Raw genomic sequence first — 17,524 nt, 5'->3', positions numbered from 1 at the left:
TAAATTTAAATTGAGAATAACTTATAAAATATTAAGTATAGTAATTAATCATAAATCTTATTTCTTTTTGTCTAATACAAGAGTGTAAACAAAATTCATTGCAGTTCAGTGATTTGTTATTTACTTCCGGCACGTGGAAATGACAGATGGGCACTGCTCGTTTTTCTTGGAAAAGAAAAGAAGATTTTGCAGATTTAAACCAAATCCCGGACAGAAATATTGTGCAGAACACACGGGTCTTCTTGGTGTTAGTACCAATACGTTTTAATAATGTCTTATTAATATGAAGCAAAAAGCTACAACTATAAGCTTTTTAGAAAAGCATGTCTTGACATATCGCGTCTGTTATCTCGGCCGTTAACAAACTCGCACCATATCATAATCGGCCTCACAAAATCGGAATATGTCAAATTCGGACTATAACAAACATTCATTTTTCATATCCTTGGAATGATATGGGACATATGCTTCCTAATACACCTTATTGCTATTTGTTCACCATTACTGACAACACACTGTAAGTTCATATAAATTTTGACGTCATAATACAAAAATAACTAACACCACAATGGAAAACTGATTGTTGTATGACGTCAATAGTTCACGCAGCACAGATTCTGGGGTCAGCAGGGAATAGCGATAAGGTGTATCTACATGTACATGTATATATAGACAACTTTCGAGTTTGATGCATTTCCGTTAAAAGCTTTTGTTTTAGTGACCCTGCCCGCAAAGCAAGATGGCTGACATGACTAAAAATAGAACATAGGGTTAAATGCAGTTTTTGGCTCATATCTCTGACACTTAAGCATTTAAAGCAAATCTGACGAGATTCAATTGTCCATTAGGTCAATATCTATCTTCCCTGAAATTTTCAGACCAATCTAATGCTTAAGTGTTGGGTTGCAGCCCTTGAATTGGTAATTTTAAGAAAATTTTGCAGCTTTTGGTTATTATCTTGAATATTATTATAGATAGACTATTAGAGATAAACTGTAAACAGCAATAATGTACAGCAAAGTAAGACTGAAAAAAAAGTCAAAGATGACCAAAAATGGTAAATTGACCTCTAAAGGAGTTAATTGTTCTTTATAGTCAATTTTTTTAAAACAACTTTCATAAATTTTGTAAATTTTTGTAAATTTTTACAAAATATTTTCCTCTGTAACTACTGGGCCAAGTTCATTATAGATAGATAGAGAGAGTTGTAAGCAGCAAGAATGTTCAGTAAAGTAAGATCTACAAACACATCACCATCACCAAAACACAATTTTGTCATGAATCCATCTGTGTCCTTTGTTTAATATGCACATATACCAAGGTGAGGGACACAGGCTCTTTAGAGACTCTAAGTTTTTAAAACAATGATACATGTATCATACAATTTCAGCTGTGAGCCACATTGTGTCAAATTAACAGAATTTTATGTTTCCAATCTGGCGTCTGTAGATGAAATAATTACGATTGAACTACTTGGGTAGGCCTAGGCCTGCCACGGATGATTCCAACAACAAAAGTAGGTGTGTTATATACCATTATGTAGAAAAAGTTTTTTAGATCTACGGCATAACAAGTTTAAGTGGGGTTGACAACCAGGAAATCGACATACATTGGAATTGAGCCACCAGCTTACATTTTTCAAAAATGTGAGTTAAGTAGGTAATGTGTTATATAAATACCACTGTCACTCTAATATAATTATAATCAATTTAACTATTGTCAATTTATTGTCTTAATTTTGTATGCCATAACCATTTAATGTAAATGTGTTTGTGCTAAGGCCAAAAAAAAATATATGTCTGTTTCCTGCTTCCAAGGCAAATAAATCAGGGTCGGTAGGTCGGGATTTTTTTTTTTTTTTTTTTTTTTATTTTTGCACTCCCTGTCAGATTTTCAGTCGGTTACATTTCATGTTTGGTTAGGGTCCTGTACCCCAAAATGATTTAAACCCTTTAAAGAAGCTTTAATTGAATAATCCTCCCAGTGCTGACATTTTTTAAACTTTAATTGTAGCACATTTGTGCTGGGAGCAGCCATTTTGATTGTATAGGCATAGTAAAATACGGATCTGGATCGGACCGGAAATGAATTTTTCCGGACCGGAAACGATTTTTTCCAGATTTGAATAAAAAGATCTAGGGTCGGGGGGTTTGAGTCAGGGTCGGTCGGGAAACAGGAAACAGACATATATTTTTTGTTGGCCTAATAAATATTGTCTATTGTCTATAAAGGTATATAGGGAAACAAAATTCTGAGACAAGTGCCTATGCATAATGGTTTTAGTATCATATATACCATCATTAAATATATGAGAAACAAGAGTGCACATGCTGAAATGTCTTGCCTTCTTTACTAATCATTGATATTATATTGATAGTCCTTTATATATAAAGCTTTATTATAACTGTCATATAAACTTAACATTAACCATGTTAACCAAGAAAAATAAAAATTGACCAATGAAACATGAAAATGAGATCAAGGTCAGATGAACCATGCCAGACAGGCATGTACAGCTAACAATTCTTCCATACAACACAGTGTTCCAGCTAGGATTTCAAAAGGGCAGGGTGCCAATCCTGAAAAGGTGACCTGCTTCATTCTGTTTCTATGGTCTGACACACTTAATCAGTTTCACCTTTCTTCTTTTGCTGTGCTTAATGGCAATACAGCACAAAACAGCTGTGCTCAGTAAATGCAGAAAGTTAGGACATAGCAACAGTGAAAATTTGAATTAAAAATAAAGAATACAGAAAAAGATGACCAAGGCATCCTACCAACACTGCTACTAAGACCCTCTTTAACTTTTCCCATAACTCAAAATATAAACATATATATTCTTAAGCAAGTATTTAGACATATTTTAGAATATGTTAAGTGGGTTACTCAATGCTAGGAAAAAATCAGATTGAGTTATCTTTCTTTATTCCGGTGTGCTCTTTCTTTGGAGGATTATAAACAGGACGTAGAAGATCGATGTAAATATGATCAACAATATGGTGGCCGATTTTGTTATTTGCTATTTATTTCACGGAAAAGAAGTAAACAATAACTTTGACCACTGAACCATGAAAATGAGGTCAAGGTCAGATGACACATGCCAGCTAGATATGTACACGTTATAATCATTCCATACACCAAATACATTAGACCTATTGCATATGGTATAAGAAAGACAGACCAAACACAAAAACTTAATTATAACCACTGAACCATGAAAATGAGGTTAAGGTCAGGTGACACCTGCCAGTTGAACATGTACACCTTACAGTCCTTCCATACACTGAATATACTAGACCTATAGCTTATAGTATCTGAGATATAGACTTGACCACCAAAACTTAACCTTGATCACTGATCCATGAAATGAGGTTGAGGTCAAGTGAAAACTGTCTGACAAGCATGAGGACCTTGCATGATACGCACATACCAAATATATTTTTCCTTATCCTATTACTTATAATAAAAGAGAATTTAACTTTACAATTTTTTTAAAATTTTTTTTCAAGTAGTCACAGAACCATGAAAATGAGGTCAAGGACATTGGACATGTGACTGATGGAAACTTCGTAACATGAGGCATCCGTTAACAAAGTATGAAGCATCCAAGTCTTTCACCTTCTAAAATATAAAGTTTTTAAGAAGTTAGCTAACTCCGCCATAGCCACCACAGCTGCCTAATCACTATTCCTATGTCAAGCTTTCTGTGACAAAAGTCGCAGGCTCGACAAAAATGGTACCTGTATCATGCCAACAACTGGTTTTAGAAAAAGTGTTTTTGAATACAAATCATTTAAATCAAACATGAGGTACCTATAAATGTAGTGAACAGTTCAATTTTATTTCTCATTTCAGATACCAACTGACAGAAAAAGAATCATATGTCCCATAGACTCAAAGCAGTGAGAATATTTTTATACTTTGAATTAGTAGAAATTTTCATTTATTATTTTTACAAATGTCATTTAATTTTTTAAACATGTTATTTTTTTTTAGTAATAAAGTGATTTTCAAATTATTACTAGTACTACTTATGTATACCAAAATGTACTATATTGACTGTGATTAGCATTATAAAATTCAGGCATGTTACATGTATATCCACATTTTTTTTTTACTTTATAAATCTAATTGCAAGGTAGGGAGTCAGATAAGACTAAATAAAAGAAAAGTCATTTTCAGATGTTTGCTTATGTTTCTGTAATTTTCTATCTTGACTGATTTTAAAAACATATATAAGTAGAAGGAGTCATGATTTTTTGTTCAAATTCATTAATCATTTCAATGTATATATATATTCCAGTACCTGCTATGAAGATCAGCTGACAAAGCATTTAAAGAAATGTCGAAAGCAACAAGGGGTTTTACCTGTAAGTTAATTTGTTTTTACACTGCCTTTAATAGATGTCATGGTGACCTGCTCTCACAGACTGTAAAAGTCATTGGTTCTAATCCTGACGAGAACAAGACCAAAGATTTTAATCATGTATTTGCAGGCTCTCATTCAGCATTTAAGTGTACGAACAAAGACAGTCAATTTAATAGAAGTTAGAATATGTGTCAAACATTTTAAGCAAACTTTACTATTGATCCCTAATAAGATCTGATCAGATGGAAAAAATGGCCACCAGAGGAATCTTTTTTTTTTAAACTTGAGAGAATTGATGATTAAAAGCCTCTACAAACTGACCTCATTTAATTTTGATTACATGTAGTGGTAAACAATTACATATAGTGGTAAACATGAAAGCATTAGTGGCACATTGTTCCCCTTGAAATCCTTTGAAAAAAATCACATTTTCATCAACTCCCAAATTTTTCTTTTACCAAAATTTGTTGAAAAAATTGTATGGATAGTCTCATACAAACATTATTAAGTTCAAATTGAATGATAAATATAGATGCTACCACTGCATCGAGTGTGATAAACAGTTAAATTTTCAAATTTTAAACGCAAGGCTTGCCGAGCGTTTTAAATATTAATTTAATTGTAAAGAGTGGATAAATATCATATTACACGAGATTTGGTGTAGAATCTGTTTCTCCAATGATTTTCAAACAATATGCAGGCAAACATATTCCTTCTTTTCGAATGATCTGCAAAAAGATGTGTTCTTTCTATTTGACGTCATCAGGCATGCTCGCCTTTTTTCATGCCGTCACAATAGGAAATTCAGAGGAAAGCAAGAAAATTTGACGTCATAATCAAATTTTAACCAATGAAGAACTGAGATCAAACGAACCACACGTTGATTAAATTTTTTCATACAATGGGTGCAGAAAGGGATAAATTGATGAAGAATTAGAGAAACATTATTACCAAAAGAGGGAATTTTTTATATTGATATGAATAATCATGCAAATTAATTGCAATTTATCAAATTCCAGAAGTATACCAACCATTATGTAAATTTTATATTTGTCAGGCTTATCATTGTCCAGGAATAAATTCTGGTGAAGCTGATGAAGATGATCTTGATGCCAAGGTAAATAAATTCTCTGACATAAACAGGTCATAAAATAATAGTCTGTAAGAATTCTACCATTTGAAGATAAATAAAGTGACATCTTACAGTGTAAGGTCTCTAATAATCACACACTAAGGGGTTAGGACATATTGTGTTACTAGACATGTCTGTCCTTTAGTCTGAAATCAAATAGTTGTTATGACTTTTTTCATTTTGTCTACAGATTTTGTCCTGATTTTTGGTACATTAGAGTATAATGATAAGCTTGTGGGTTTTTTTCCCAGGTAGTCCACTTCGTGGAATTGGCAATTGGCCCTTTGCAATTTCATGAAAATTGAACTTGTCAGGACTTTGATATGCCTATCAATCTTTTGTATACTGTGGATTCATTATTATTCCTTAGATACCAATTTTCATGGGTTTCTTGGGTACAGGTGAATCACAAATTCATATGTTCAACAAATTTGAAATTTTCTATAGGCTTTGTACAAAAAAATTGACAAACCATGAATTCAAATATCCACAAAAATGTAAGTTTTCCTCAATTCACGAAAGTTGATACCCACGAAAATAAATGAATCCAGTCCATTAATATATTCAACAGCTTGTCATATTTTTTTTTCAGTTTTCACTGCTTGACATACCAACAGAAGATTTGAAACAATTGATTTTAAAGATCAACAAGCTTTATGATGGTACTGTATAATACTTACTTGATAAAGTTAATCCGTATATACTAACCATGCTAATAGACAATTCAGTTAACCAATTTCCATTCTTGCAAAAAGCAATCATACCACATCTCCTTATTTTTAATGTTTGATCCCAATTCTGTCTTTTATAAAATCTGTAGAGAATATTATTATAACATAATTACATTAGATGTATGTTTCATTATAATATTTTATTCTGATTGGCTAACTGCACATCACGTGTTATTCCGTAAGCAGTTGCATTGCTCAATACAACTTTTCACTCATGATAACACGTGCTCCAACAATAAAGTGCACAGGTGAATTAAATGATAAAATATATAAAATTCGTGTTTTCATGATCATAGCTAAAAAATGTAATTATAAGTATTGAATGCTTCTTTTTGTAACTTTATAGGGTTGTAAAAGCGTTGACCGTGCGTACATTTTTAGAATGAAGCGCTTCCACGCTTCATACAAAATGTACTTCGGTCAACGCTTTTACACCCCAATAAATTTACAAAACGAAGCATTCAATTCTTAAATGTATATTGTGTTCAGTGCAAATTTTCCCACTACCAAATATTACGGAAATTTATTGTTAAGTACATACATTCCCCTGATGATTTCTATGACACTAGATTTTACACATAAACAGTTCTTCTTTAGTGTTATATGTCAATTAATGTTTAACTTATATTTCAGAACACATTAAGATTCCCACAGAGATTTTGTCTCATTCCTGTCTGGAGGAAGAACTCTGTAACAGTTCCTATGGGATTCCTGCTATTAGACACAGAAAACAACAGGTAACTATCATACTTCCCTGTTCCTATTGTATACATATTCCAGCACAACAAATTGTAATGTTATATGACATGTGACATAGAAAAAGTTGAAACAATCAATTTTTAAAAGAAATCAATCCAATTAAAGAAGGGTTAATTAAGGAATGTTGAAAATCTTTAATAAAATAACAAACACAGATTACTGTATGTTCTGAAAATTTTTGCAAGGTTTTTATTAATGCGAATTATGCATATGGGTGAGTATCACAATAATAAGAACTTGCATTATGATATGTAATACTTATATCTCCATGCAGCTTTTCATGTGATCGCAAAATTAATCTCAAATTTTGGTCCGTCATATCAAAACTGTAATAATTAAGTTCTATTTATGATGTAGTTTTTTCTAATATATTTTAGGCCTCTTTGATTGGACATTTGGATTAAATGGGGTTGATAAAAGAAGCTATGACTTATGTTGAACTTGGAGCAGGAAAAGGTATGAATCTAATTTATCACATACTCAAAATAATTTATAAAAACATGTCGAAGAATAGTGTTGAGTACTGTTATCAACATGAAATATTGCTGAGCTTTTAAATTTTGTATGTTTTTTTTATTCGTACATACATGAGATGAAGATTAATACACACTGCCATATGGTATAAAGATAAACAAGTGGGCATCTTACATGTATGTTATGGTTTTAAATTTGTGAACTTAATACTAAAATATTTATCATGTGCTTCATTCTGAAAAAAAACAACAACCCGACCATAGAGCAGACAACAGCTGTATATCTTAAATTATGAAATAATTATTAAGAATTGGTTACAAGACTAAAATAAAGAAGTGGTCAATGAAACCACCACTAACAACTCAATATAAATGGAAAAGGAGTTACTTATAAAACACAAAGAGCAAAACTAAGAGATATAAAATGGCATTCCAATATATCAACCTTAAAGGTCTTTGTCAAATGTTGTTAAGCAAAGTATAATAACCCCGGACCATATTAGGACAGAATTGTACCTTCAATAATTATATTATTTTTGTCTACATATATTATAAATAACTGCTTTCATTATGATAATGATCAATCAAAATGTTTTATTAGGTATGCTGTCTCATTGGATACAAAAAGCCAGTGAGGAGAATGACAACTGTAACTATATTCTGGTTGACAGGGGTACCTGTAGATACAAGGTAGGTTATTATCCATGACGTAGGTTATCTTATGTCAATATTAAAAAAAAAATGAAATTTTATTGGCGATATTCAGATACTTATTTCACTGTTGATTATTAATGATTGTATATGAAGTTTATGTCATGCCTATGGTTTTGAAAAAACAAAATGTTTTATAATTTTTACAATAATATAGCTAACTCACAGTATGGCTTCTCTCATTGTTGAAGGCTGTACTCTGGCTTTTCATTGCTTACTACGAAATAATTTAACTGTGGTGGATAGTAGTCTCATAGGAAATCATACCACATCACCTCCTTTTTATATTACAATTGTAACTTTTTTTTATGAAGTATGTTTTAAAGCAATAATTTGTCAACAAAAAGATCTTTATATCTTAATAATTGTACATTTCACCTTTATATAATTACAGGCTGATAATTTCCATAAGTGGGACGATAAAGGACCAAAGTTTGAGAGGATCAGAATTGATATTGAGCATCTTCATCTAGGTATACATTTTATTATAAATGGCTTTGCTAGACTACAAAAACTTTAAAATGGTCACCCGATATCTAATTTTTATACGACCGCAAAAATTTTAATTTTTTGGTCGTATATTGCTATCACGTTGGCGTCGTCGTCGTCGTCGTCCGAATACTTTTAGTTTTCGCACTCTAACTTTAGTAAAAGTGAATAGAAATCAATGAAATTTTAACACAAGGTTTATGACCACAAAAGGAAGGTTGGGATTGATTTTGGGAGTTTTAGTCCCAACATTTTAGGAATTAGGGGCCAAAAAGGGCCCAAATAAGCATTTTCTTGGTTTTCGCACTATAACTTTAGTTTAAGTGAATAGAAATCTATGAAATTTTGACACAAGGTTTATGACCACAAAAGGAAGGTTGGGATTGATTTTGGGAGTTTTGGTTCCAACAGTTTAGGAATTAAGGGCCAAAAAAGGGCCCAAATAAGCATTATTCTTGGTTTTCGCACAATAACTTTAGTATAAGTAAATAGAAATCAATGAAATTTTAACACAAGGTTTATGACCACAAAAGGAAGGTTGGGATTGATTTTTGGAGTTGAGGTCACAACAGTTTAGGAATGCGGGGCCAAAAAGGGGCCCAAATAAGCATTATTTTTGGTTTTTGCACCATAACTTTAGTGTAAGTAAATAGAAATCTATGAAATTTAAACACAAGGTTTATGACCATAAAAGGAAGGTTGGGTTTGATTTTGGGAGTTTTGGTCCTAACAGTTTAGGAATAAGGGGCCCAAAGGGTCCAAAATTGAACTTTGTGTGATTTCATCAAAAATTGAATAATTGGGGTTCTTTGATATGCCGAATCTAAGTATGTAGATTCTTAATTTTTGGTCCCGTTTTCAAATTGGTCTACATTAAGGTCCAAAGGGTCCAAAATTAAAGTTAGTTTGATTTTAACAAAAATTGAATCATTGGGGTTCTTTGATATGCTGAATTTAAAAATGTACTTAGATTTTTAATTATTGGCCTAGTTTTCAAGTTGGTCCAAATGGGGGTCCAAAATTAAACTTTGTTTGATTTCATCAAAAATTGAATAAATGGGTTCTTTGATATGCCAAATCTAACTGTATGTAGATTCTTAATTTTTGGTCAAGTTTTCAAATTGGTCTACATTAAGTTCCAAAGGGTCCAAAATTAAACTAAGTTTGATTTTAACAAAAATTAAATTCTTGGGCTTATTTGATATGCTTTATCTATATATGTACTTTGATTTTTGATTATGGGCCCAGTTTTCAAGTTGGTCCAAATCAGGATTCCATATCAAGTATTGTGCAATAGCAAGAAATTTTCAATTGCACAGTATTGCACAATAGCAAGAAATATCTAATTGCACAATATTGTGCAATAGCAATTAATTTTCAATTGGAGTTATCTTTCTTTGTATAGAATAGTAGTTGATAATATATGTTGGAAATTTGCCAGACATGACTATGATGTCATTTTCTATTTTTATTTGCCAATAACTTTATGTAAATAACTTCATTGGAAATTTGCCAATATAAAATGTTGCTGATGAAGCTTTTTTTCCTTATCTTATCTAAAATGTTTTTAGATAATGTATGTTGGACATTTGCCAGACATGACTATGATGTCATTTTCTATTTTTATTTGCCAATAACTTTATGTAAATAACTTCATTGGAAATTTGCCAATATAAAATGTTGCTGATGAAGTTTTTTTTTATTGTTTTATACAATAAACAATGTATATTCACTTTTACTACCAACCAATCTTTACCATTCAGTGATAACAAGCACTTTATTTTTAGATTTTAATATTTTATGATGTATTTAAAAGAGTAGTTATTGTTGCAAACTCCATTAGAAATTTGAATTGATATCAGTTTTGGAAAAAGGGAAACGGGGATGTGAAAAAAAAGGGGGGGGGGGTTTAAATTTTTCTCATTTCAGATTTCATAAATAAAAAGAAAATTTCGTCAAACATTTTTTTGAGAGGATTAATATTCAACAGCATAGTGAATTGCTCAAAGGCAAAAAAAAAATTTTAAGTTCATTAGACCACATTCATTCTGTGTCAGAAACCTATGCTGTGTCAACTATTTAATTTTAGATTTAAAAAGTTTGAAGAAGAAATCTTTAATTGATTTGTAAAAACTTGACATTTGTTTTGTGTAAAAAAAAACCATGTAATGTCAAAAATTTGATCACAATCCAAATTCAGAGCTGTATCACGCTTGAATGTTTTGTCCATACTTGCCCCAACTGTTCAGGGTTCGACCTCTGCGGTCGTATAAAGCTGCGCCCTGCTGACCACCTGGTTTTAAATTTTTAAATCTAAAATCTTCTTTTTGTTTACAGGACTTAAAAGAAAATCTCAATAAGGGTTTGTCTGAACACTTAATTTCTAGAGCTCCAAGAATGGTAAAATATTCTTTGTGATATATTCTTTTTATTATTATACGACCTCAAGAAATTTTTTTGGTCGTATATTGGTATCACGTTGGCGTCGTCGTCGTCGTCGTCGTCCGAAAACTTTTAGTTTTCGCACTCTAACTTTAGTATAAGTAAATATAAATCTATGAAATTTTAACACAAGGTTTATGACCACAAAAGGAAGGTTGGGATTGATTTTGGGAGTTTTGGTCCCAACATTTTAGGAATAAGGGGCCAAAAAGGGCCCAAATAAGCATTTTCTTGGTTTAAGCACTATAACTTTAGTTTTTAAAGTAAATAGAAATCTATGAAATTTTGACACAAGTTTTATGACCACAAAAGGAAGGTTGGGATTGATTTTGGGAGTTTTGGTTCCAACAGTTTAGGAATTAGGGGCCAAAAAATGGCCCAAATAAGCATTATTCTTGGTTTTCGCACAATTACTTTAGTATAAGTAAATAGAAATCAATGAAATTTAAACACAAGGTTTATGACCACAAAAGGAAGGTTGGGATTGATTTTGGGAGTTGAGGTCCCAACAGTTTAGGAATGCGGGGCCAAAAAGGGGCCCAAATAAGCATTATTCTTGGTTTTCGCACCATAACTTTAGTATAAGTAAATAGAAATCTATGAAATTTAAACACAAGGTTTATGACTGTAAAAGGAAAGTTGGGTTTGATTTTGGGAGTTTTGGTCCCAACAGTTTAGGAATAAGGGGCCCAAAGGGTCCAAAATTGAACTTTGTTTGATTTCATCAAAAATTGAATAATTGGGGTTCTTTGATATGCCGAATCTAACTGTGTATGTAGATTCTTAATTTTTGGTCCCGTTTTCAAATTGGTCGACATTAAAGTCCAAAGGGTCCAAAATTATAGTCACAGTATTGTGCAATAGCAAATATTTTCAATTGCACAGTATTGCGCAATAGCAAGAAATATCTAATTGCACAATATTTTGCAATAGCAAGAAATTTTCAATTGGAGTTATCTTTCTTTGTCCAGAATAGTAGTTGAATCAACTTAAATCATTGTTTTATACAATATACAATGTATATTCACTTTTACTACTAACTGATAAATTAAAACAATCTTCAGTGATAACAAGCACTTTATTTTACATTTTAATATTTTATGATGTATTTAAATGAGTAGTTATTGTTGCAAACTCCATTAGAAATTTGAATTGAGATCAGTTTTGGAAAAAGGGAAAGGGGGATGTGAAAAAAAAATAGGGGGGGGGGTTAATTTTTCTCATTTCAGATTTCATAAATAAAAAGAAAATTTCTTCAAACATTTTTTTGAGAGGATTAATATTCAACAGCATAGTGAATTGCTCAAAGGCAAAACAAATATTTTAAGTTCATTAGACCACATTCATTCTGTGTCAGAAAACTATGCTGTGTCAACTATTTAATCACAATCCAAATTTAAAGCTGAATCCAGCTTGAATGTTATGTCCATACTTGCCCCAACCGTTCAGGGTTCAACCTCTGCGGTCGTATAAAGCTGCACCCTGCGGAGCATCTTGTTTTTTGGTGGATTCTAGTGTATCTACTGCAAGGATAGTAGAAATCTGCTTCATTTTGATGGCTTTTTTTACTCTTGAAATATTATATTAAAGAATGAAATTGAATTGATAACTTAAAGCAAAACATTTATGAAATATTTATTACTCTTGAAGTTATATTCATGAATCTTTTAATCTATTTTCTGCTGTTATAGAGTTAGGTGCTTTTTCTGTACTGATTTTTGTTGTTAATACTTTTGTGTAACTTTTGTTATACTTGGATTCAACATTTAAATGGAGAGTGTAAATATCAATGAAAAAAACTGTTTTCAACATAACACATGTTAATGCCTTAAATACATGATAAATATGTTAAAGTAGTTATTTCTCTTGACTTTTTTTCTAGGTAAAGTTAACACTATATTAGAAAGTTGTAATCCTGTTGTTGCTGTTGGTAAACACTTATGTGGCAGTGCTACAGGTAATTTAATTATGATTAACTTCAAACTATTTGAGTCTACACCTGTGGTAAAATACAAATATATTGTATGACAGCTGATTGGCAATGTCGTGATTTACATAGGCTGTTCAAATCATACTCCATGTCATAGGCTTTTATGAATGAATTATGCCAGTTGACCTAAGGTAAAACAGTGTAAATAACTTACTATGATGTGATAACATAAGCATTGTGGTATCTGAAATGTACTGGAAAATGACCAAATATAAAAGTTGTCTTAACATGGAAACATAAACAATGATGCAAATGTTTTGGAAAGTCAAAATATATTTTGATAGTGAAAATCATACAACATTTGATAACTAGTATTGTTTACATTCATTTCCCTGTAATGTTATCAAGTAAATTTTAAAGTTAGGCATCCAAACTACTTCAATGTTTGCATTTATATGTCTGTTTATATAGAAATCAATTTCCCTTCTATATTTTACTTTTGATCAGAATGTTAATCCGAAAGGAGAAGGTATGATCAGGCTATTTTTTTAGGCCTCTTGATTTAAAGAAATAAAAAAGTATTATAAAACTGCAAAAAAAAATTTGAGTAAACAAGCAAGTGAAAGTTGTTTGCACCGAATTTCTTAATGGGGCTTTTACCAGTTTAATACACACAGTTTTAGAAGGTATCATACATACAATAACTTTAAAATGTGGAAAACTAACATTTTAGATTAATATATTAAATGAATTTGAAATTATCCAGATTTGGCAGTTCACTGTGTAACTCATACTTTAACAACTGAAGCAGATGGTGAGGAACCTGTAGAAAAGAAGTCAAAAAATGATAAATGGTAAATAGTTCTATTATTTTACAGAAAGTAATCCTATTTGAATATTACATTTTTAACCGGATTTTTGTGAAAAAAATGTCGGTTATTGATTTGGGGATGTACGGCGGTCGGGCGGGCGGCAATCAAATGTTGTCTGTGCATTAACTCATGAACCGTTCAGCCAAAGCTTTTAAAATTTTAATATGTTGTTACTGACAACTAAATGAAGGTCAAGTTCAATAATGGCGATTTTGACTTTTACCGTTTGGGAGTTATGGTTCTTGAAAGATTGAAAAATGGAGTTTTCAGTCGTGTCCGTGCATTTACGCATGAACTGTTCTACCAAAGCTTCCCAAATTTTAGTATGTTGTTACTGATGACAAAATGGAGGTCAAGTTCAATAATGACGATTTTGACCTTTACCGTTCAGGAGTTATGGTTCTTGAAAGATTGAAAAATGGAGTTTCCAGTTGTGTCCGTGCATTTACGCATGAACTGTTCTACCACAGCTTCCCAAATTTTAATATGTTGTAACTGATGACAAAATAGAGGTCAATTAAAATAATGACGATTTTGACTTTCACCGTTCAGGAGTTATGGTTCTTGAAAGATTGAAAAATGGTGTTTCCAGTCGTGTCCGTGCATTTTCTCATGAACCATTCAACCAAAGCTTTTGAAATTTTTATATGTTGTTACTGATGACAAAATAGAGGTCAAGTTCAATAATGACGATTTTGACTTTTACCGTTCAGGCGTTATGGTTCTTGAAAGATTAAAATAGCGTTTCCATTCACGTTGTTGCATTTACTCATGAACCATTCAATCTAAGCTTTTCAAATTTTAATATGTTGATACTGATGACAAAATGGAGGTCAAATTTGATATTGACGATTTTCACTTTCACCATTCATCAGTAATGGTTCTTGTGATATTGCCAGGACACAAATAAATATTAATAAATCCGGTTTGCTGTCGTTGTGACAGCCTCTTGTATTTTATTGTTAAGGAATTTCCAGAGTGCAACTGATAGAGCATGTTTTTGTTAACAGATATATAAAGATTATTTTCTGGTACTATTTGTTAAGAACCCCACTTTGTATGGCAGGTGGTACAAAGAGATGCATTCGCCTCTTATAATGCCCCCACTGTAGCGGAGGGGGCATTAAGTTTTACCATTTTCCATTTAGTTGGCCGCAACCAAATGTTATGGAACTTGTACATAATGCTTATTACAACAAAACACAGGCAAGTTTTAATTATGGTGGCGTCACTTTTATTTTGTTTTTAACCTATAGTTTCTGAAATTCCTCTTCACTGCTGGTCTTTATTGCTTGCTTTCTTAAAATTTAAATCATATAATGTAACTATTTCACATAAATTTTATAAGTCATGTAAAATTGTTATGTTTTTACATTAACAGCAAAAAGTTTGGAGGATTATCCATAGCTTTGTGTTGTCATCATCGTTGTCAATGGAAACCATATGTTGGCAAGGCTTTCTTTCAAAAAAATGGTTTGTCAATTAAAGACTTTAAAATTTTATGTAAATTAAGTAGTTGGACAGCAGCAACATGGACTGGCTGGAAATCTGTTGATGAAATGAACAAGTCTCAGGGTACATCATCTGACTATTCAAAATTGTTAGTTGAAAAGACCAAATTGCACCAGGAAGCCGTATCAAGCATTGTTCCTGACAACAGTCAACAAGAGGAAAAGGCACTAGCCGATTCAGACTATTTAAAAAGTAAAGAAAAAGACACTTCACTATTGGATAGAAATGTAAACACAGCTGATACAGAATCTTCAGATTCTGAGACAGAAGAAAGATCAAATGACACAGAACAGATATCCATTAAAAGGTGAGGGGTAGCATTTATCTCATGCTAGATAACCACTTTGTTAAATTTTAGAAAAATTATGTATAATATAGAAATATGAAAACATGGTTTGATTGCCAATGAGACAACTCTCCACAAGAGAGCAAATGACATAGAAGTTACCATTGTGAAGACCAATATTCTCCATAAGTCTGTCAATGATGGGTGTATGATGATATACAATTGTAACTACAAATATTCTTTAATGAATCATTATTTAACTGAAGAATGGCATTTGTGGTAGAGTAGTGTAAGTAGTGCATGTACTGTATGGCTAGCTTGTCAACACTGAGGTTGCGAGTTGGAACCCTGCATGAGGCAGGTGAAATCGACTGGCATCTTGACTGACTAGGATTGCCAGTTTTCTTGCATAAGGTTGGTGATTCTCTCATTGCCCTCCTTGTTCCTCCACCCATAAAAACAGGCAGCGCCATGATATAGCTAACATTCAACTAAACAGAAGACTAGATACCATTCAATTTGATGATTTACAGATTTGTAGAATTTGATAGTCAAAAATAAAGCATCTTCCATTTATTGTTCCTGTTAAGCTTGGTTTAAGTTGGCTTACAAAAATGTAGATCATTTAACAATAGACAACTTTCAATTTCGATGCATTTCCGTCAAAAACTTTGGTTTCAGTGAACTTCATTCCTGCGTTAAGGTGCATCATCACTTCAGTTCCAATGTTCAGCAAGTTGTTGGAAAACTAGGATGCTAATTACACAAATTATTCAGCAAATTGAATTCCCATAATCGACAATCAGCATTGCTGTCATTAGGGAATTGTGATTAAGTACCTACAGAACAAACATTATTTCTAGTTTATCCTGCACAATGGCGATCACTTAGACGCTTGAAGAACATTAATAGTGTGGGTATACAGGCCATCCCCTCTATCTGGTAAATGACGTCATAAAGATTCATTTTTTCCAGTGAAGGACAAACTCAAAAGTGGTCTATTGATTGACAACAGATTTTTATGCACATTAACAAATCCATGATGATAGCTCACATGGCCTTCTGTAGCCTGATGACATCAAATCTTAATTTTTTGTACATATATTAATAATGAGTTTTAAAGATTTATAAAGCTCAGTCTACAATTATTTTTTTTCCAGACCAGAATTGAATTTATCCATCAAAGAGAGAGAAGAAATTGGGAGAAAGTGTAAAAGACTTATTGATTATGGAAGAGTAGAGTATTTAAAGGAGAAAGGACTGAATTGTGATATGAAAGTTTATATTGAAGAACAGTTAACTCCAGAAAATGTAGCAATATTTGCTAAACCAAGTTGATCTTATGTACAATTCTGTATATGAAAATAAGATTAAATTCAGCACAAACAATCGGGGAAGCCTAGAATTAATTAATAAGTTAAGAAAATGAACAAGATCTTACAGGGTTTTCACTAGGAATTTTTAGAAATGGTGAGTCCCAATAGATTTTGACGAGTCCAGGATGCATGTAATTTTTTGTGTCTTTTAACATAATAAAATATGACGAAATAAAACTAAAATGATGCGTGTTGGATTGGTAGTTTTTATGAAATCAATAAAAATTATGATCTCTTAATAACTATTGTACATTACAAAATATATAATAGACTTCTTTCTTGGTCTATCAATTCTTGGTGATGGGCAACATTTAAAAAAAGGTTGGTTTTCAAAAGCGAGAATGCCATGAAAAAGATTTGGTCAGTAGGTAGGTTTTTTTATTTATTTATTTTTTAAATATAAATGGACTATTTAATAATAACCTCAGTAGAGTTATCTTTT

The 17,524-nt window shown here is 31.8% G+C and overlaps 1 protein-coding gene across 1 annotated transcript; it reads left to right on the top strand.

Moving 5' to 3' along the window:
• The first annotated feature begins 23 nt into the window (after positions 1-23).
• On the top strand, positions 24-17,270 carry LOC143043562 (tRNA:m(4)X modification enzyme TRM13 homolog). The gene is given in 13 exon segments (XM_076215818.1): positions 24-247; positions 3,856-3,902; positions 4,304-4,370; positions 5,427-5,486; positions 6,094-6,163; positions 6,866-6,969; positions 7,369-7,447; positions 8,066-8,154; positions 8,570-8,648; positions 12,989-13,063; positions 13,803-13,890; positions 15,290-15,727; positions 16,867-17,270. Coding segments are annotated over 13 exon segments (1,482 nt in total). The 5' UTR covers positions 24-139; the 3' UTR covers positions 17,045-17,270.
• Positions 17,271-17,524: the final 254 nt, after the last annotated feature.

This window comes from Mytilus galloprovincialis, chromosome 1, assembly GCF_965363235.1.
Source record: "Mytilus galloprovincialis chromosome 1, xbMytGall1.hap1.1, whole genome shotgun sequence".
Classification (NCBI taxonomy): Eukaryota; Metazoa; Mollusca; class Bivalvia; order Mytilida; family Mytilidae; genus Mytilus; species Mytilus galloprovincialis.
This window is presented reverse-complemented; position numbering and strand designations above follow the sequence as displayed.